Source organism: Argopecten irradians, chromosome 9 (genome assembly GCF_041381155.1).
Source record: "Argopecten irradians isolate NY chromosome 9, Ai_NY, whole genome shotgun sequence".
Classification (NCBI taxonomy): domain Eukaryota; kingdom Metazoa; phylum Mollusca; class Bivalvia; order Pectinida; family Pectinidae; genus Argopecten; species Argopecten irradians.
The window spans coordinates 10,332,234-10,356,055 of NC_091142.1; the positions used below are offsets into that span (position 1 = coordinate 10,332,234).

General features: G+C 35.8%; 1 protein-coding gene across 1 annotated transcript in view; it reads right to left on the reverse strand.

The window, feature by feature from the left end:
* Positions 1–1,059, reverse strand: part of LOC138331402 (uncharacterized) — a 35,407-nt gene extending 34,348 nt beyond the window's left edge. The window contains exon 1 of the mRNA XM_069278995.1: positions 917–1,059. Within this exon, the coding sequence (XP_069135096.1) occupies positions 917–989 (73 nt within the window). The 5' untranslated portion in view covers positions 990–1,059. The remainder of the gene's footprint in view (positions 1–916) is intronic.
* Between the last annotated feature and the right edge of the window lie 22,763 nt (positions 1,060–23,822).

Sequence of the window (23,822 nt, forward strand, 5' to 3'; positions counted from 1 at the left end):
CATTTTGGGGTTAACATTTAAGGTTTAAAGTTTTTTTCTGGTGGTGGTTCTATAGAAGGATAAAGTTGGGTAGGGTATCGACATTTAGAATGGACCTCGTCCCTGTGGACTTGTTTTCCGAAACATACATTTTATCACATATTTTGTCAAAACGAGCTACACAGCAATGTATGAGACAACAGTAATGCATTATGTAAGCCCTCATCTATACACATGTTTGCCTAAGTTATGTTCAAGTGCACCTAATAAGTGATACGAGTATATAGGCATACGCAAACAGGGTCTAATACTGAAACGTGCATAAAGTGTGACTCGCCGTACACCGGGTGTCGGATTACCGCTTCTTCCGAAGGACAAGGAAGTAGAGGATGTGATAACGTCAGATAGCAATTTAAGTAATGAGATTAAGCTTGTTAATGGGTATTTTTTTTTTGTTTTAACCCTTACTTTGCCAAAGGGCCGATTTGGGCCGATTTGACTTTTAACGGATTTTGACGTCCCGTTTTGCGTTGTTAATGACGTAATCCATGTATGTGTGCTTTCCCTGTACCGAAATGAGAAATGCTGCAAAATTGCATATGAGATGACACAATTATAAAGTTACCGTACTCCGAAACCGTTCAACTTATTTTCACAAAACTTTGTGTATACAATGTATGTTAGGCTGGTGTCATAGTTGTACCTGTTGCTATCCGGAACTTTATATTTTTGGTATTTTATCTGTTACTGTGAAGAAAAAAACAAATTACATTTTATTGTAACTCCAAAACGGTTCAACTTAGATGCACGAACATGTCTAATCCCATGTTGGTTTTTTCTCCGGGTATTCCGGCTTTCCTCAACTAACAAACCTGGCACGTCCTAGCATAGCATGTTAAACCAATAAATAACATGGTAGAAGTACTGATATCCTTACCTGCTGACTTGACCACTGTTAACAGCGACAGTCCTGACCAGATGACCAGTAAGAAGGCCGTCCTAAAGTCCATGTCTGACCGATCTATGAACAATTTCCAAATTGCGCCTCAACAACCAGGAAGTAGAGTATAGGTTAATGATATATATAGCATGCGATTGTCGAAGCGTGGCAAATACTCGTATTATGTCGCCAGTGTTCCGATTAATGATCTTGTGATTTGTTCGGTACCTCTCATGATTTCACGTATTTTTTTCTTCGCAGCATTATAATTACATCTTTAGACTTATAACAGGTACACTATTTGGAGTGAAAAATATTAAAAGTAATATCTATCATTTCCATCAAATTCCCATTGGAAAAACGCCGAGAAATAAATATATCTCAGTTACGGTACATATAATTTTAACAAAACCTATATAGATACTCATAGCTATGATTTTCATAAAATACACATTTTTGCAAAACGCGGTCTTTGCCATCTGAGCACCTTAGGAACATTAGTGTCGAAGATTTATTCAAATTTTCTAATGCCTAATTGATGAATTGGAAAATGTTTTCTGGTTTTGGTGATTACCGTCTGAAATTCTGGTAATACTCCGACCGAAAGGATTTGCTTTGTTGAAAACAGGGGCATTAGAGGACCAGATTCACAGTGTCTTACAGAGCATGAAACTTCTCACATTACCATATAATCTCCTCTTGACGTGTCGATGTCCTTAAAGTTGTGACGTCAATCTGATGTCAATGCTTTTTAGCAGAAGCAAAGTATCAATTGGCATTACTCATACTACAAAGCCTTTGATTGCATGCCTTCGTAAACCAAAATATCTTCTCTGCTCATGTGTATCAAAAGCTATCACATTTTGAAAATGTAGCAGGATTTGTGGGACACCCTATCCACATGTACCTACCGGGTGGGGTGTGTTGCTTGGTTTCTTCGTTGACATGCTTCAGTGATATAGCACTATAAAAAGGCCAACAGTTCCACTATACAAGAAGACACAACATGAATATACCGCAGTCTCAAAAACACGTACCTCGCACAACATACACGCAACGCACCGCATACATGGGAGGCCGTCCTTACATGACCATAGCTGTTAATAGGACGTTAATTAATCAAACAAACAAACATACAAACCTATATCCATTTTTGCTTGGAATAATGAGTAAAATATTTAAAGCGATAGTTTTATTTTCGTTGACAAAATATATAACAGAAGTCGACAGTCGATCTTGCTACCCTATGGGATTACTAATCAAGGAGGTCAATCGTTGTATCTGGAACCGAACCAGCCTTTTTGCCGTGATTCTATCCTCCGTAGATTGTGAATGATACATGTGCAACATTAACAACGGCTGTACGGTTTTTTAAAATGACTAGCATTTAATCAATTTGAATATGTAATAGATATCGTGTTTGACGAGTAGTTTCAGAAATTTAATCCCTGATGAGATACACATTTTGAATGAAAATATATTTTAGCAGCTGTTTACGCTTCAATTACAAAAACTTTATACCCCATGGGTTCAGTTTCGTCACCTTCCCTGGCATTTAGTTTTATCCCCTTAAGTCTAGTGATATTTCGATGCCTACAATTACTTCCTTGAACTGTGTAAATAACTTACTCTCAGTGTCATATCGTCTTTATAGCAAGCACTCCCAGATTTTTATGCTGGATTCGACTTTATAAAAGCTTATTCTTTAATCAACATTGGTTCACTTTTGAGGGTTTTTCTGCATGTTTTGCCCCAAATACCCTCAATAACAAAATCCTTTACATGCCCAGCTTTTCTTACGTAAAATAAGAATTATGTAATATGTATTGAAATGCCTACCAATAGGAGATTTCAGAAAAGATGGCGATGACGTCACACAAAGGTACATCCGGGCGCTCAATTTAAATAAAATAAAAAAAAAATAAAAAATAAACTCTACAGCATTAAAACTGAACGATTTCACCATTTTATTTTTCGAGATATCTGCAGCCATACGTTTACGTAAACATGTACATTGCGTAGATCTGCATAAGTGTAACACAGTGTTTTATAGCATTCCTTTAACACAAGATATACATGTATATGGTAAAGAACGAAATATATATCTTTTACAAGTACTGATTGAGATAATTTGGTATTATTATATTATTAAATTCCCAACTATGGGCTGTGGCCTGAGGTAATCTACCAGCGAAGCCATGCATGAGCGGCCGTGTTCTTGCAAGGTGGTTCACATTTCGTTATATTTATTAGCGTTGTGAACAGCTTTTTCATGTATAACAGAAACATTACACAATAAAATCAATTGTCTATTCATAACTTTTCCACAACAAGGATTATTACCTGTGAAGAAAAAACGGGTACTGTGACGGCCCGACACCGCTTCGCAAGCTGGCTTCAACACTAAATCTACACAAATATATTTAGCGATAAATAATTGTAAATGTATAAAGATATAAATGTCTGTAACATCTGAAACAATAAGAAACAATTATAAAATCGGAATTTGCAAGTATGAACATGAATACTTTTGTCAAAGTATCGATTGTATAGCTGGGATATACGTACATATCTGTTCTTGTTTTTATTAGTCGCCATACTGTGTTTGTACCTTTGAGGACCCGGATGTAAACTTTCTGTGACGTCACGCCACCTTTTCTGAAATCTCCTATATGCCATACTGACATAGTTGCTTGGTGAAATAAGTATGATCAGAACCTGCTGCGTCGTCTTCCTAAGCCATGCATTCCCATATGGTGTCACAATTTGTATGTTAGCTAACAAATTACTCAACAGTACTGATAACTATACCTTATTATAGTCACACTACATGTTAGGAACTTTTGATCAACATAGTTCTTCTGTTTAACTTCGCCAAAAACGTGTTTATACGCATGTGTAAAGGGAACGAGTTTCTTACCTTTTCTTTATTTATTTTTTAAGTGTATACTTTGAATGTCCCTGAGAAATTACAAAGCTAGAATTGAGTGAATGTGTGTGTGCGATGGTTGATGTTATAATTAAGAATCGTAGAAAAAAAAAATAAAAGATGGTGGTGGGAGGGGGTGGCAATTCGGTGTAGCGTCAAAAATAATATTTTAAAATATATCTCCATCACTCAGCTGACGGAGCATTATTTTAAAGTGTTGTATGACTCCTACAATTTTTGGAGTTAAATTTTTGGTTATTTTTTTTTTATAAAAATCTATAAGTACATGTTATGTATATGCAGGTCTTTAGTGTAGTAGATGATCTACATTAGGAGTTTATACTGGGATAATTCTTTGAATGGAAAAGTTCTCATTTGCTACTTCTATTTCATTCATAGCTTAACAGAGGTTTTAAGAGTAGCCCCCCTTTGAATGCAAACAAACTACACACAAAACGCCCATGGTTACAAGTACAAGTTGATAGATTTATTGACATCTGTAATTTTCATTATGGATGATTCTGACTTGGAAGAATATGTCTGTTTCAAAAAATGCGCACTTAACTAAAAATAATAAGAAATTTGAGTGTATATTTGTCTTTTTATTTTAAAAATTATTTCCAAAATAAAAGACAAAATTATATAAATGGAAAATAAATAGAATATTTAATCTTATTCTACATATAACCTCTATAAACTTCCATGAGTACAATCACTGAAGCAGATTACGATCATTATGTTGGAATTTCTGGGTTAATGAATAAATCTGCTGATTTATCTGATTTTTTTATGTTATATAACATAATGGCCCCTGTTATACAGGATAGAAATTTGAAGGGAAGCTCTAGTTATCAATCATGCATAGATTTAAACTCATACATAAGTGCGTAAAAGAAAAGTTAGCAGGATATTCAGAAGGGAAACGACTGGGTCACGCACGACAAGTCTAGATATTGGGCAAAAGGTGGTCTATTTAAAAACAGATAATAATGATATTTTCTTGCATGTGTATTCCTTGTTTCTTGATGAACAACTTCTGTAACTCCTAAAATATATTTACAAATAGAAAATTCAGCTTTATTGTAAAATATTCACTCAAGAAGTCATTCTAAAATAATGGTGGTACGATGATTTCTATTCAGCTTTATGAAATCAATATTAGATATGGATTTTCACTAGCTTTTGTCGCTTTTTGGTATTTTCTGTAGTTTCTGTAGAATAATTAATATATGTATTCAAACCTTTTACAGTGAAACCTGCCTTAACGACCACGTCAGTATAAAATGTAATTTATGATATTATAAGATAAATGTATTTAGCTATGATCAATTGTTGTATTATCCAAACCGTTTAGCTATCATTCATTTGTTAAATTATCCCAACCGTATAAGAGAGGTAAGGAGTTTGTGCTTAAGTGTGAAGGGAAGTAACTCGTACATGAAAAGTCACAATTGTGTGATTTGACCGCGCATGCGCATACATAAAGACAAACTAGCTATTAAGACCACTTTTCTTAGAGACCCAAATGACCATTTATAACCTAATTTGGCCACTATAGAGGCCACTTGGCTATAGAGACAAAATCCTTCTTCTCTCTTGGATAGTCTTCATATTAAAACAGATTTGATTGCACATGGAAACTATGTTAGAAAGTCAGAAAACTAATAAACAAATTCCATGTTAGTTTTGTCAATTGATCGTTACCCATCACTACAGACAGACATCGATATAAAATATAATAAACAACATTTTGTAAATTGATTGGTTCTCTATACACAACAACACACAAACAAAGCACTACCTTGGATAAGCAAATTGCTACAGGATTGTTCTAGTGTTCATTCTTTTCTCAACGTAAATAATTCAGTCAAAATGGTATGTAAGCATTTTAGAAAATGATTTTTCAACATGAGCGTTAAGAACATGAGGTAAGCAAATATCACTAATACCATTTAAAACTCTTGTTTAGAAGGCTTCTTTAAGGAATAGATTTTTTTTTTTTGAGATTATGAGGGTATAATGATAATGGAGCCCGTGTATATTTTATGTAACCCGGCTTCGCCTTCGCCTTCCTTATAATTACAGTTTTTCAAGTAAATACATACTATTTATTCCCGCGGCAGTCGCATATTTGTTATTAAAATATCCATATTTTTCTCTCCCGTCATCGTCAACGAATTCGATTGAACAGCTGATTGGAATCGAGTCATTCATATGTTCCCACCAAAAGTTGGGTCATGGCCCCACGTTGCTACGCCATCGACTATTCCCCTAACAATAGAATCGCCGCGCGTGCTGTGCTAACATTATACGCTGATAATGATAATACTAGAAAGCATGGTTATTGAGTCCATGTAAGTGCAAACTGTAAATATATGTTGATAAAGCATTCATTGCCCTTTCTACTGGAACACCTGGGTCTTCAATCTCGGTCCTTTTTCAGTGATGTCCGCGCAAAATTGTATTCTTGTGATGAAAATTGGATTTGGGTTATTTACTTTTACAGGAAACTAATTGTACTTCGAGCTTTATGATGCCCCCTGTTTCACAATCTTGGGAAATATGTGTATTTAAAAGGTGATGCTGTTAAATTGTTGTTATTTTATTATCTTTAAGCCTATGTTGAAAGACTAGTGCTTTTCGTATTTGCACATTACAGAGTTATTCACTCGTGAGGTGAGGGCAGTCAGTGGTTATTGTATCATTAGTTTTGTAGGAAAACGTCATTTGTTTCTGCAAATAATGACGTAACGCTCACAAATATATGACGTAGCGATGATAATTTACCCGCAAATAAAACACTGTTGATTGATAAATGGCATTTTTATTTATTTCTTAATTGTCAATCTATTATAGAATATACAAAACAAAGAGCGTAATTTTGAAAAAAAAATATCTTTGATGCATTAAATGTTAATGGCAGAATTTTTATGTGTACATTTAGAACAAGCAATCACGAATTAAATGTGGAATTTGGTAGATGAAATGATACGAATTATCATAATAGAATTTGTTCTTATTTTGATACGAATTATCATAATAGAATTTGTTCTTATTTTGATACCAATGATATTGGTGGTGAATTTTATTATTTATGAAAAGTGCCCATTTTGACTTTTGATTTTGACCTTTAAAGTTATATGTGCCATAACTGGGCGAAAATTTTGGCATGTTAATTTCTCTTAATTATAGATATAATTAATCTATTGAAAACCATCAGGTTTGATGAATTAAGCCGCGAAATTCATTCAAATGGCTTCATATGCCCAATAAATGTTAGTTACAACACAGAAACTGTGTACTTTGTAATTGCTGTTTTTTTATGCCATATGTATGTTTAAATGGAAACTTTCCTGTAGAAATCACTTGACAATTGCAAATAACACTGTAAAAATGTTAAATGAAATTGTAGACCCCAATTTGGCTTCATGGTCTGACCGTAGGTACTCATTTCGCTTCACTCTAGATGTGCATATAATGATTTTTGGCAGTACTGCTAAAATCATTTTCTGCTCGTATTTGTATTTGTAAAATTAAAACCAATGCATTGAAAGTACTGTAATTTTCAAAATGTTAGCAACTTTTGGTGATGAATAACATATTGAAAGCTTATCATGACTTGTGAGTATAAAAATACGGCACATATAACTTTAAAAAAAATCATATAACAATAAATGTTATTATACGGTACCAAAAATTAAATTCTAAAGTAACAAATATCACACCGTTTGAATTCCACAAACATCAAGTGAGTAAGAAAATTATGTAAAATCAAAGTTCCGTTCAAAAATTTTAATAATTTGTCCTCCTTCTATATTGCATTTGTTGAATGCTGTAAATATGTACTTCTATACATTGTACTCTGTTAAAAGAACTGAATAAAATTTGAATAAAGTGTGTTGTTTGTTTGTAATGCATGTCTACTTTGGGAGGATGCAGCATATCCGTGCCGTGTCTCCTTGCGATAGTTGAACTCTTGCCCATTTTATAGTGCTGTCTCACTAAAGCCATCCTCGATACTCCAGGGGTTCCGATCACTTACGATCTCTACACCCCTAAACTATCTCGTAGTGAAATTGAAGGCAGCTCAGCGGAAAACATTTGACCAATTATAGACCAGCAAAGATTTCCTTTGAAGACTACAGAGAGAGCAACACCCAACTTCAAAGCCATACAGTCAACCACATTGTACCGTTATACGGCTCTTTTGATGTACATCAAAGGTCTAAATTATCTGTTTTGTTCTGTTGCCTCCAGTTTTACGATGAGATAGTCCAGGGGTGTAGAGATCTTAAGTGATCGGAACCCCTGGAGTATCGAGGATGCACTAAAGCATGCAGCCGAAGATACTGAACAGCACACCAACTCGTAGTTTCTGCTTCGCGCTCAGCATAAAGGGAGAGGGACGACTGGTTTGCCCGCTGTCAGTATAATATGACAGGGGGTGTGTTGGTTGGTGTCTTCGGTGGCATGCTTAGGTGATATAGCACTATAAAAAGGGCAAGAGTTCCACTAAACAAGAAGACACAGCAGGAGTATACCAAAGTCTCCCAAAACACACCCGCACTTCATACACGCAACACACAGCACACATGGGAGACCATTCTTACATGACTGGCTGTTAATAGGACGTTAATTTAATTAAACAAACAAACAAACAAAACTCGGTTTCATTATACTGACAACTGGCAAACAAGTCGTGGTATGCAGGTACTGAAGTCATGTAACAGATAAGTTCATGTTAGGACGTAGGGTTGTGATGAGTGCATGTTTGGTTCTCGAGTTTGGTAAAAGCCATGTTGTTTTCGTGACAGAACTGAAGGATTGATGAGTAAGATAAGCATTCTCATCACTTCTGTTCAATATCATTTATACATTATTAGTTCATCAATATAGCTTTCTCTACACAACGGGACTTACATATGGTATCAAAAATTAAATTATATATAAGTAAGTACACTCCTTATGTCTGCAAGCCCGCCATCATAGACAACTGTTCTGTGGAACCATCGCACGTTTTAAAGTATTTATCTTATAACAATATCTTTGAAAGTATTCTCTGATGCATGTATATGTATCCATGTCGATTCTAACACTCACTTGTGTCTAGGGATAATTTGCTTTTGTGTTGCCCGGATGTCGTAGGAAAACTCCCTTGACCTTTAACAGATAACAGGAACTCTGACAATATGTCCCCTAAAGGGACGTTCACTGGTACCAAACTACGCATGCACCCATGTACAAGAACATTTAGTGAAAATACAACAGGGGCGACATTAATGTGCTGTAATTTACATGGTGAATGGCATTTGTAGATATACTTGTATCATGCGATGACTTTGGAAAGCGACATCGTTTTATTTTAATGAAATGAAACGCTTGACGCCACCTAAGTGGGATAAAATGTGAAAACGCAATTTGCAAATATATTGTTGATTTAGCTCCGAGGAAACGAAATCGGTACACATTGATGTATATATGCAAAGGCGTATGTAGTCACTGAGGGACTCGTGTGTTGCAGACGCGACAAATTGTATCGATTGAGGGCGAGAACAGGGTCGTGGTCGAAAAAAAACGAGGTTTATTTTGGAAAACGTAGGGTCAGAGAAATAGGTAATCCAAATTATTGTGACGTTCTATTGGCGATTCATATTGTCCTTTAGCCCAGTGTCATTCGCCGGCTCGAGACCTATATAAAATGACGGTAGTTTCGGAGTAGGACAGTGGGTTTGTATTTGTCGGAGAGGTTTTGTTTGTTTGTTTGTTTGTTTGTTTGTTTGTTTGTTTTTGTTTGTTCTTAACGTCCTATTAACAGCTAATGTCAATTAAGTCGGCCTTCCGTACATGCAATGTGTTGCATACGTGAATGTTTATTTTGGTAGACTTCGGTTCATTCACGCTGAGTCTTTTCGTAATCGTTGCCCTTTTGATAGTGCTATTCTCTTGGTGCATTCCGCCAAAGATACTAAATACCCCCACCCGGTGACATTATACTGACAACAGGCAAACCACTCGTCCCATTCCCTTTATACCGAACGCTTGACCTTTTATAGACTAACTAGTGAATATGGTTTGCCTCGGTCAGAGGACAGAATCCATAGTCTTCTTCAGAGGAACGAGCGCTCGATCCAAAACTAAAAGTGTGATGGTGTCAATGGAGACGTTAGGAAGAAGAGAGAAATATAAGATTCCAAATTTAGTCGCCTTTTAAGATTCTGCATCGGAGACAGATGGGCCCAGTTTTATCAACGTTCCTTAAACTTAAGGAATCCCTTAACTTATTTTTTTTTTATAGAAACGCATTACAAGACCCAAGGAAAACATTTTAAGTTAATGAACTTTCTTTAACTTCTGTAATGCTTTTCTATCGAAAATCTTAGGTGAGGAATTCCTTAAAGTCGAAAATCTTAGGTGAGGAATTCCTTAAAGTTAAGGAAATCAATGCTGATGAAACACGCCCAAGTCTATCTGCAGAACTGGGCAAGGTCTGTATCGGCGAAACTAAGGATGAGGAAGGTAAGGCGTTTTCAAAGAAAAGAAAAACGGAAAATGGGGAAAGAGATGCATAGGGCCATTATAGAAGATTTACGCTGAGGTAACCTGAAGTAAGTGAAAGAGAGAAAGCATGGGGTCAAATGGTGCGTTCACTGGTTCAAGTATTAATCATATCAGTTACAATTTATGTAACAAAGATTTTCGTGTATTCGTTCGACTGAATCAGCCCATTTACTTGCGGAATTAACGACAAATAAAATATAACGCAAGTTAAGCTGTTGTTAAGTCTGACATGATTGCTTGCTGTAGTAACGTTGAGGGCTGTATTGGTTTTTATGTCTCCCTCTGTTAACACTGGTAATCACAAATCGTGACCAAGCACCATTATATACTTCGTGAGATAACAGACACTTACGTTGGTCTTATCGAACTGAGCGATATGCTCACTATTTACTACAATTTCTAATTGATTTCCATATCAAAATGTCTTTAAAGCTATCATATTCTTCTAGACCAATACATCTCCAGTGCGTTAGACGATAAAGCGTTATAAGAGAGCTAAAACCTTAGGATATCCACTCTAAAATTCCTGTACACATCCAATCCGCTCGTTTGTTATTCTTCCGGTTGAGAGCGCCATCTGCCGGGGGATTTGTAACGACCGACAAACAGGGTGCTAACTCTGTTTATACCATGCATACTGATAAATTTAATGGCCACAATTGAGATCAGTAGGATTTGATATGACAAACTACCAGACAAAATGATGAAATATCAGTACGTTTACTTAATTATTTTATAGATAATTTGTTAACTGTTTGTCATCTATTTTGTTTATTTTTACACCAATATAAGGTTGATAACGATATATTTAATAACCTCGTTATGAAACAAGAGCACATCGAACTTACTGAGAACTTTAGATACTCTTTCGCCGGACAATTATGATATCCCATAGGAATAAAGTAAAATACCTTATCCCATAGGAATAAACTAAAATACCTTATCGTTATTACACTGTATATACTGTAAATTTGAGTATTTCTGCGTGTTGACATTTTCGCTTTGTCCTCTGTGTTATAACGTTCAAACTGTACATCTTTATCGAATTATTCAAATGTCACATTTACGTTTGCTATCGAAAATATCGAAAATTTCCAGTGCCGATTCTGTCGAAATAAATCGGCACTAGAAATTTTCGATATTTTCGATAGCAAACGTAAACTGAACATGACATTTGCTGCCATAGTTATAATGTCAACTAGCTGTTCTAGTTATCAAGCTGTTCTAGTTTAACGTTTGTTGTCCTAGTTATAATGTCAGGTTCTCATAGTTATATTGTGTCATGTTGTCATAGCTTAAATGTCATTTTACTATAGTTATAATAACCTGTTGCCTTTATTATCATACAATCGATGACCCTGTGATGGGATGACATGATGATTTGACCACCCGGAAGTCGTCATGCCGGAGGGTGATATGACCACTCGAGGTTTTGCTGCTGATTTTTATGTCAATATTTTGCGGTTTCAATGGGGAAAATAAAATAACATATTCTCCTTAATATGCAACTTTTCAGTTTTATGTACACAAAAAAATATCATTTTGTATGGTACTCTTGGGAATTAGAATTGAAACGTGATGACAAACTATTTCTGGAAGAAAAAAAAAAATCCAGTGGTCTTAAGTAATAACTCTATTCCACGTCATCTGAGTGCAACTTTATTGAACAAATGGACAAACAATAATGTCGGATCGTTAGTCGTAAACAAAATAGTAAGATAAACACACAATGTATAAGATAGTGACAGTTATGTTCTTATGTAAATGGCAAAAACATACATGTGGCTTTTCCAACATTTTCTGTAATCAAATCGTTACAGATATACAAACAAACGAATTGGGAGCATTCGGTGCAGTCGCGCCGGTCCAGATGAATGCGCTAGGAATACGACAGGCCTAGATTAGATGGTAAAGAATGGGCCCCGATTCCATCATATTCGTTTGGTCTGTACATTTCGGCGGAACATTTCCATCTGAATGTGTTCAATAAATGTAAACTAAAATGACCCTGTATCATTCAACACGATCATTTTGTTAATCTCCTCAGTGGTCGGTACTCACAGTCGGTCAGATAATACTTATATATATTGTGCAGAATTGACCAATATTTCCTCAAGAGTTCATTCCGGACAAAAAAACAAACAAAAAACGAGGCTAAGAATAGTTTTATTTTAAGTTTAACGTCCTATTAACAACCAGGGTCATTTATCGGACGAAACATGTTTGTTGGTAGAGGAGAGCCGGAGAACCCGAATAAAAACCACCGACCAACGGCCAGTACCTGGCAAAATATTTTGAAATGGATTTCAAACAAAAGCAATACTGTAAACATGGGTATTTTTTGCGAGTTAATATTTTCGCTAGCTTTGTTTTCAAACTGTTTGCTGCGGGGAAATATTCGCGATATGCATCGATATGTTAGTCTAATTGTTCAATTATCAACATTCGCACTTGTTGATAAGTTCGCGTGTGGGTATGTTATTAAAAATGTAGTGGAAGCGAAAAATATATCGTTGAGGGAGAGAACTTACATAGGTGTTGCCTGTTGAAATGAAATGTTGTTGTCATTGAACGCAAAAATAAGCGAAAACATTCTCGCTGAATATAGTTCGGTTTTTTTACAATGTTTGAATTGTTGCACTCCTTTTATGGCCGAATCCTTCCGGAATGTTATTTGATCTACATCAAATCAATTAAACTGTTGTGCAAGATTTATTCCTTTTAGCAGTTGAAATATTCTACGAGCTGTATCTTTGTACCGTCTCCTTTTCAGAGATAAAAAAAGTCCGTTTAATGCAGTGGACATTTGAAAGAATATTTATCTGTTTTTTTATCTGTTGCCTTAACGAAAACGTCATAAGCGAAATTTATTTTGTATTTCAAAATGCTATTCCAGACATTACAAGGTCCATTTTTAAAGTTTAAAAAATCCACAATCTTATAACACAACTTTAACAAAAGATTTCTAAATATAATTATAAACATTTAATTGAAAGATAAATGTTATATTTCAAATATATCGCAAATTGTAATTGTATAAGTGTCTTGGATAAACCTTGTCTAACCAGAGCCTCTTTATTCCTTCTGAAAGCTTATCTATTTCGCCTATATTTTTTATATATGTTATCAAAATATTGAAATACTTTGAATTGACTGATTTTCAATTGGGTTTACATTTCGCGAGTATTTTGCTTACGCTTAGGAATCGCAAAAATTAATTGTTGCGAAAAATACCGTTAGACACGGAAACGCAAAAATATGTCACCACGAATATTACTTGGTTTACAGTACCACGTGTGGGTTTAATGTCAGTGGAATTCAGAGCAAAGATCAGCACGACAAATACAATAATGTGTATAATACAATACCACTATTGTCAGAGGCTGAATACTAGCTGAAATATGCCGTCTAACTTCTGCGAGTTCTCTCTCGTGGTTCCGTCTGCTACAATATGCGCCGCACGTGAGCGGCATTGATCTTTGAGAGATATAGCGGTGAGCAGAAAGGCTTCGATCTCAGTCAGTCTCAACTCAGCATAAACATCGCAACGTGATAAAATGTGAATTACGACAACTATTTGGATATTTACTTTTCCCCACCCCCGGGCGAGGAGTGTGTGCCGCCCCTTCCATGAATTACCTATCTATGATGCAAGCTGTCCCTATGCACGCGCTCACGCGGGTTAACTCAGAACGCTCAGGATATAGACATCCCCGGCGATGGTCCCTTAAAAAGTGCCGGAAGTACCAAATAAACCCTGAGGAGGTCCAGGGACAAGCAGACGAAATGTTGGTGGCGGGAATCAGCTCGGTAAAGGTAGGTGGGCACTCTTAATTTCTATTTCAGGCAACACGTGACATGTATATTAACAAGCTAACCACACTAATTATAGACTTTTTTGGAAAATGGTTATCAAGTTAAGTTTTGGGGAATTCTTAATTTCTTTTTCAGGAATCACATGATATGTTTATAAAATTATGAACCACACCAATTACAGAGACAAAAACACTTTTATGAAAAACTGTGAACTTGAAAATGGAAAGGGTTACCGTTTTCTTATGTTTTCGCCATGTCACGGCGGTTAAAAAGCCAGAATGTTTTTACTGAAACTTATCGGGTGAAGAGAATAAAAATTATACAGTATGTGAGAAAAGGGTCAACAACTCTTTTACTTCTTAGTTCATAAGCACAGATTATTGACAGTTTAGCGGAAAGCTTCATGGAAACATATGCGAGAGGTATTGGGATTAAAACGTGTCAAAATGTCTTGGGCTAGTGCAAAGAGGCATATGAATTCGGACTACAATCAAATGCGTTAAAGACAAAAAAAATACAATTCATATATAAAATTAGAAAAAAACGACCACAACAGTTTTATTTTTGTTTAAGTGCGTCATACTAAGTCTAATAGAAACAGAATTTTTCCGCACTGTGTACGAAGTATTTATTAACGTATCCAAAGTGCTCAGTATTGACCAGGGCCGGGTTCGAAGTTTTTGGTACGCCCATAAGTGTTTCTAGTCACGCTGGGTCGGAGACCATGCAGTTGGTACATATGTACGTAAACACGATATGAGCAGTCTTTACAGAGTAATGCCAATGGCATCAGACGTTTGCCAGACAAACTTTTGTTGGCAAACATGCGCCGAGAAGAGTTCTAAAACAGACATAGAGCTGGAGTATAGGCGTCAATTATCAAAGTTTCTAAAACTTATCTAATCACATCCAGATGAAGAATTCTTGATAGTGTGTCTGTATATACCTTAAACATGTATTAAGTTTATAATGTGCGATGTGTTGTTTTGTAGATGCTTCTAACGATTAGTCGAATGGAGCGTTAATATATAAAGATGCAGATGCAGGAGATGTAATATATCTTAACACAGAACTACCCAAGATCGTAAAACGAATATTAAGAGAGGAATCTTAATTTGCATTACAGAATGTATGTATTGTGTTATTTTCTTACACGTGTATACCTTGTAAAGTATCACGCACATGCAATCATCTCCAAACATTCCTCAAAACTTGTCCTTTTATTAAATATAACACTACATACATGTATATTAGGTATAACATCACACACCTGTACATATAACACCTTTATATTAGGTATAACACCACACACCTGTACATATAACACCTGTATATTAGGTATAACACCACACACCTGTACATATAACACCTGTATATTAGGTATAACATCACACATTTGTACATATAACACCTGTATATTAGGTATAACATCATACACCTGTACATATAACACCTGTATATAAGGTATAACAACACACACACCTGAACATATAACACCTGTATATTAGGTATAACACAACATTCCTGAACATATAACACCTGTATGTTAGGTATATCACCACACACCTGTATATATTACACCTGTATATTAGGTATAACATCATACACCTGTATATATTACACCTGTATATTAGGTATAACATCATACACCTGTAACTATAACACCTGTATATTAGGTATAACACCACACACCTGTATATATAACACCTGTATATGAGGTATAACACCACACACCTGTACATATAACACCTGTATATTAGGTATAACACAACACACCTGTACATATAACACCTGTATATTAGGTATAACATCACACACCTGTACATATAACACCTGTATATTAGATATAACACAACACACCTGTACATATAACACCTGTATATTAGGTATAACACCACACACCTGTAAATATAAAACCTGTATATTAGGTATAATATCACACACCTGTACATATAACACTGTATATTATGTATAACACCACACACTGTACATATAACACCTGTATATTAGGTATAACATCACACACACCTGTACATATAACACCTGTATATTAGGTATAACACCACACACCTGTAAATATAACACCTGAATATTAGGTATAACACAACACACCCGAACATATAACACCTGTATATTAGGTGTAACACACACACCTGAACATATACACCTTATATTAGGTATAACACAACACACCTGAACATATAACACCTGTATATTAGGTATAACACACACACCTGTACATAGAACACCTGTATATTAGGTATTACACAACACACCTGTACATATAACACCTGTACATTAGGTATAACACACACACCTGACATATATTACACCTGTATATTATGTTTAACACACACACCTGTAAATATAACACTGTATAAAGGTATAACACCTCACACCTGTAAATATAACACCTGTGTATTAGGTATAACACAACACACCTGTACATATAACACCTGTATATAAGGTATAACACCACACACCTGTAAATATGACACCTGTATATTAGGTATAACATCACACACCTGTACATATAACACCTGTATATTAGGTATAACACCACACACCTGTACATATAACACCTGTATATTAGGTATAACACAACACACCTGTACATATAACACCTGTATATTAGGTATAACACCACACACCTGTAAATATAACACCTGTATATTAGGTATAACACCACACACCTGTACATATAACACCTGTATATTAGGTATAACATCACACACCTGTACATATAACACCTGTATATTAGGTATATAACACACACACACCTGTACATATAACACCTGTATATAAGGTATAACATCACACACCTGTACATATAACACCTGTATATTAAGGTATAACACCACACACCTGTAAATATAAACACACCTGAATATTAGGTATAAACATCACACACCTGTAAATATAACACCTGTATATTAGGTATAACACAACACACCTGTACATATAACACCTGTATATTAAGGTATAACACACACACACCTGTAAATATAACACCTGAATATTAGGTATAACACCACACACCTGTATATAAGGTATCACACCACACACTTGTACATAAAATACCGGTTTATTATGTAAAACACCACACACTTGTACATATAATACCGGTTTATTATGTAAAACACCACACACTTGTACATATAACACTTGTATATTATGTATAACACCATACACCTGTAAATATAACACCTGTATATAAGGTTTAACACCACACACCTGTACATATAACACCTGTATATTAGGTATAACACCACACACCTGTAAATATAACACCTGTATATTAGGTATAACACCACACACCTGTACATATAACACCTGTATATTAGGTATAACATCACACACCTGTAAATATAACACCTGTATATTAGGTATAACACCACACACCTGTACATATAACACCTGTATATTAGGTATAACACCACACACCTGTACATATAACACCTGTATATTAGGTATAACATCACACACCTGTAAATATAACACCTGTATATTAGGAATAACACCACACACCTGCACATATAACACCTGTATATTAGGTATAACATCACACACCTGTACATATAACACTTGTATATTAGGTATAACATCACACACCTGTAAATATAACACCTGTATATTAGGTATAACACCACACACCTGTACATATAACACCTGTATATTAGGTATAACACCACACACCTGTAAATATAACACCTGTATATTAGGTATAACACCACACACCTGTACATATAACACCTGTATATTAGGTATAACATCACACACCTGTACATATAACACCTGTATATTAGGTATAACACCACACACCTGTACATATAACACCTGTATATTAGGTATAACATCACACACCTGTACATATAACACCTGTATATTAGGTATAACATCACACACCTGTAAATATAACACCTGTATATTAGGTATAACATCACACACCTGTAAATATAACACCTGTATATTAGGTATAACACCACACACCTGTACATATAACACCTGTATATTAGGTATAACATCACACACCTGTAAATATAACACCTGTATATTAGGTATAACACCACACACCTGTACATATAACACCTGTATATTAGGTATAACATCACACCCTGTTTTATGATATGTTTTTTTATCGTTTTTGTATTTGATTTACAAATATAGCTAAGCGCACTTGTACATATCAATTATATCATCGGAATCATGAGCCATCTACTTGCAATACTTTGTATTCTTGTTCATAACCCTTTGAGTGCACTAACTATTTGAAATGGTGTCTTAAAGTCGGCATTAAAACGAGAGACGAAACGTCCATTTCTAAATTCCAAAACGACGTTGTACGATTTTACAGTCAATTAGTCCTACCTTTCGGTAAAATGGTGACGTCATATTTTACGCGATTTGTGACGTCACAATCACCACAATATGGGACTTATCGTACATTTAATATTTTATGTACCTCTTAAAACCCCGTGACCATTATTCAAAGGACAAATTTCGGTATATTATGTGAGGTGACCCCTCCTGTCGCAAATGCCATTTTGTAGAATAAAGTTTCCAAACAAAGCAATCTATCTTCGCCAATTTCCAAGAAAATGCCCCTAGTCTGGATATATCTAGAAACTTCAGTCGTCTGCTCGAGTTAGGATTTCGTAAACACCATTATGGTGTCCAGATTGTCTGACCAGTGTAGCCTGATGTGATTTGATGCTACCTTATACTTCACAGACCTGGCCGTACTGGCAGACAATGACCACTAGTATCGTATTTACTATCAAACTGACCTCTGTCGATTGGTCACTTTCACTTCCACCGATAGGTCACTTTCATATATACAGTTCCGGGAAACACACGTTACGAGTTTCGCATTCGCAAATATAAAACGCGACCTATAAAATAATACCTAGCATGACGCCATGTTATAATATAATATTTTTTATTTGTTTTCACACTTAGTCGGACTTTCTGATTGGCAGATACATTTTCTTCATATACCATGAAGAAAATTCCGAGAATGGCGCGAAAACCCGACGTTATCATGACGTCACAACAGAGATGTCGTCATTGCTACTTTTTCTTCATATACTGTGAAGAAAATTCCAAGAATGGCGCGCGAAAACCCGACGTTATTATGACGTCACAACAGAGATGTCGACGTTGCGTATTGATTTAGAAAATAATCCACTGGAAAATCAATGGAATCGTACGTTTAAACGTACTTTATGTTATCAAGTAATCTGAAAAATTAATCAATAATAAGTATTGAGGTAACTATTTTTTAACTTACTCAGGTTATCAAATAAATTTTGTATGCAAAAGTTTGCAAACAAAATTTATTTATTAGATGATATATTACGTTATATATATAATTAGTAATTACTGCATGACACAAATGAAAAACCACCAAGTCGTACTTCCATAATGTGTTTTTGATACAGCAATAATTGTGAATGCGCGAATCCGTCATTGCGCAAACTTGTTCAGTTTTGCGCTGAAATTTGATCACGCTAAAATAAGTACTTTTACAGTATACAAAATTTTTTCGATAAAAAAAACCCTTTGCAATACCATTTCTGGCTTCTGGTTAACCAGTTTCGAGAAATGTATTACAATAATGCACCGGTCACCATTAAATTACGGGAAAATAACGTGACGTCACGTCAGCCGAAAATCCAGTAGACACCAAGCAGTGCCTCACCAAGCTCTGTCTATGAACGTCCCTGGAGTTGGTGTGTACTAACAAATGATATATCGTTTTAGAGTATCTATCCCACAACGGACTCCGCCTTATCAGGGAGTCTGCCATAATCTAACCTAATTTCACCGCCCTAGACGGTACAAATAGCCGATAGATAGACTAGATTCTATACACTTAACCGTGTAGTTGTAGATATTTATGATCGACTAAATTAGGGATATATAAAATCCGCTGAAAAGATGCTCTTTACCCACTTTGGTTTATAGTAATTCTTTACACGAAGACTTTTTAGAACGGGTTAAAATACGCCTACAGTTAATCGTCTTCTTTTTCCGGATGCGTGTACCGGAACCGGAAGTACTCACACTTAATTGCTACTAAACTTGACTGTAGAGAATTTCTATGCCTTACAGTATCTCCGAATCTGAAAGTAATAACCATTTATTCGAAGTTTTGAGGTAAGAATTTAGTTTAATTTCTGTGAAATATTTTGATCTAATTTTCCAAATTTTGGCTGTTAACGTGAGGCAAGTATTTACTTGGCGGAACACACTACAACCTGTGGATTAATAACAGCGCTGATAATGATAATAATTACTATAGAATGTTCACATCTCGGAGAAAATTCCGACAATTTTTGGAAATTTATTTCGGATATTACCGGAAATTTCTCCGAGATTTTGCGATTGGGATGACCAAAGACGTTCCACCGCCGACAGACCATAAACAATATTCATCATTTGGGTAATCATTGATGTTTAATCGTGTGTATATATGCATAAGTAACAAACAAATACATATAAACGAATCTGTTTTGATTTTGTTCCCTGCACATCAGTACCAACTTCGCTGGCCAATGGTTTAAGTTCGATTCTATTCGTAGTAGAAAGAGAATCGGACTAACAGTACCTGTAACTTATTATATATGTCATAATGTCTTGGATTCTTTTCGTGATGCAATTAATTATTTTAAATACTTAATTTCAAATCAAATAAGAAGCTTAAACTTTTCAATGATGGTAATAGTGTAAAGTAAGTAACTTTTGTTACTGAAGAAAATCACTAGTTTATCTTCTCCTGTTTTAATAGATGAAATTACCATTCATCGGCAGTGTGTCTCAGTCTGTGACGTTGCAGGTATATATACACTGTATTGATATTAGCTAATGAGATGCGAGTTAAAAACTGCGACGTCATTTTTACGTTATGAGATAATAACTTAAAGTTTTATACCAATGAAACAAGAACAGGCAAGATAGAATCATTATACTTTAACCAAACATATAAAAATATGACAAATGTTGGATTTTTTTTATTCTGTTTGTAGGTCAATGTGTACTTATGTAACAGTTGGTTAACTTCCAAAACAGCAGTCTTATTTCTCCCTAACCATCGATCCTCCGGTAAATACGCATGACTCACGACGTCTGGTACTGTAGGAGGTAGTCTTATGAGTCGCGAACATCTCAGAAAAATAATGTTGAGAGCCGATAAATTGGGGTGTTATAGTTTGTTTTAATTTGACCATGAGGGTCGAGTGGTCATTCATCGCCACAGCCATAACAAGATTTGTTCTTAATTCCGTTATGATCTATCGTAAATGAGCCGTCTTAAAGACAATGCAATCTTTTACCAATCAATCTTTTAAAAAAATAATTTCTTTTATCTTCGTTGAATCACATAATACACTGTACTTGATTTTTACCCAGATAGTAATATCTTAATTCTAATAAAATAGATATAAAACTTTCTCGCTAATCCTCATTTCCACAGGGGCTCGATAATTACCAGATACGACTCGTGGTTCAATCAAGAGTACTTTACCGAACATAGCCATGTTTTAAGAGTACATAAGTGGCGAATTATAAGAGCCATACGGTAACCAATGTTTTAGACATGCACATGTCATTCTTTATTGGTATGAAACAGCAGACTTACATTGTATATAAGAAATTAATAATCATCACCAAACACAACTGGCGATAAACCAAATCGGACATAGATATGAAAGTGTTATAACAGAACCAATTTGTCTGATTCCGTAACCATGGGGATACATTGTCTGTTACGCCACTCACTAGGCCATTTTATCTAACAACAACAGAATGTGTCTGATTGTCAATTTATTTGCAATATTGCATCTTGAAACGAATACTCACTCTTCCGAACCTTTTAGTATTTAGGCCCGTATCAGTCTAGTATCCGATCGCGATGATTCTCAATCTGTCCATGTCGCTATCACGAATTTTGTATCCACGTTTCTGTGGCATACTTAGGCGACATTAATTGGGCTATAATTGTGCGATGTTCGCACCATACCATGCAGCACGATGTTTGTGGGATAGAGCGCACAATACCATACAGCACGATGTCTGTACGATGTGCGTAATATATCATGCAGTACGATGTGCGCACAATACCATACAGCACGATGTCTGTACGATGTGCGTACTATATCATGCAGTACGATGTGCGCACAATACCATGCAGCACGATGTCTGTACGATGTGCGTACTATATCATGCAGTACGATGTGCGCACAATACCATACAGCACGATGTCTGTACGATGTGCGTACTATATCATGCAGTACGATGTGCGCACAATACCATACAGCACGATGTCTGTACGATGTGCGTACTATGTCATGCAGTACGCTGTGCGCACACTACCATACAGCACGATGTCTGTACGATGTGCGTACTATGTCATGCAGTACGATGTGCGCACACTACTATACAGCACGATGTCTGTACGATGTGCGTACTATGTCATGCAGTACGATGTGCGCAAAATACTATGCAGCACGATGTCTGTACGATGTGCGTAATATATCATGCAGTACGATGTGCGCAAAATACCATGCAGCACGATGTGCGTACTATATCATGCAGTACGATGTGCGCACAATACCATACAGCACGATGTCTGTACGATGTGCGTACTATATCATGCAGTACGATGTGCGCACAATACCATGCAGCACGATGTCTGTACGATGTGCGTTCTATATCATGCAGTACGATGTGCGCACAATACCATGCAGTACGATGTTCGTACGATGTGCGCACCATACCATGCACCACGATGTTTGTGCGATGTGAGCACCATACCATACAATATGACATCTGGACTATGTATGTTTTGACGATGTCTGATATCAGTACTGTACAATGTCGATACGTTGCGCGAAATGCTACATTATACTTTGGCAATAATACATCCTTGTCTGGTCTGGTCTAACTTTCGAGGGACTTCCCGAGCGAGGTTCCGAAATACGACGCACGTTACCAACTCTGAGAAATTTTAGAGTGCGTTTCATTAAGAAACAATTATTGTAAATAAATTTGAGACTTCAGATTTTTGAACTTAGTTATGAACATATTAATTTGAATAATAAAAGGAAAACCGGTGAATGGATGACGGGGGCCGGTGTTTGGAAAAGCAAATGAACGAATAATAATAGATAGAGGCGGCGGGTGGATACCGAATGGAATCTACTGACAGAAATTGTTTACAAATGGTTGTTCATCAATTAGAAACACTACTTGGAATCTGTGTTTTGGCACGTGATGTCATACTTCACTCAATATGCATGTATTTACATCAATATACAGTAGAGATGATATTTGCTAGAAACACAAACACAAAGCTATGTGAACTACGTGTACCGATATACCGATGACAGACGTCCGACGGCGTTTGTTATCTGTACATAAATGTTATACATGTATTTGTGAATATCAAAATTGTTTATATTTGTTCAAAAACCGTAATTTGTATTAATGTTACAAACTGCAGCAGCAGCGCGTCTCTGGAGAGTCACCTAACACTTTAATCATACGCGTTACAATGTGCGCGTGGCGCAGACAATGCAATCCCTTTCCCGGGGGTTACAC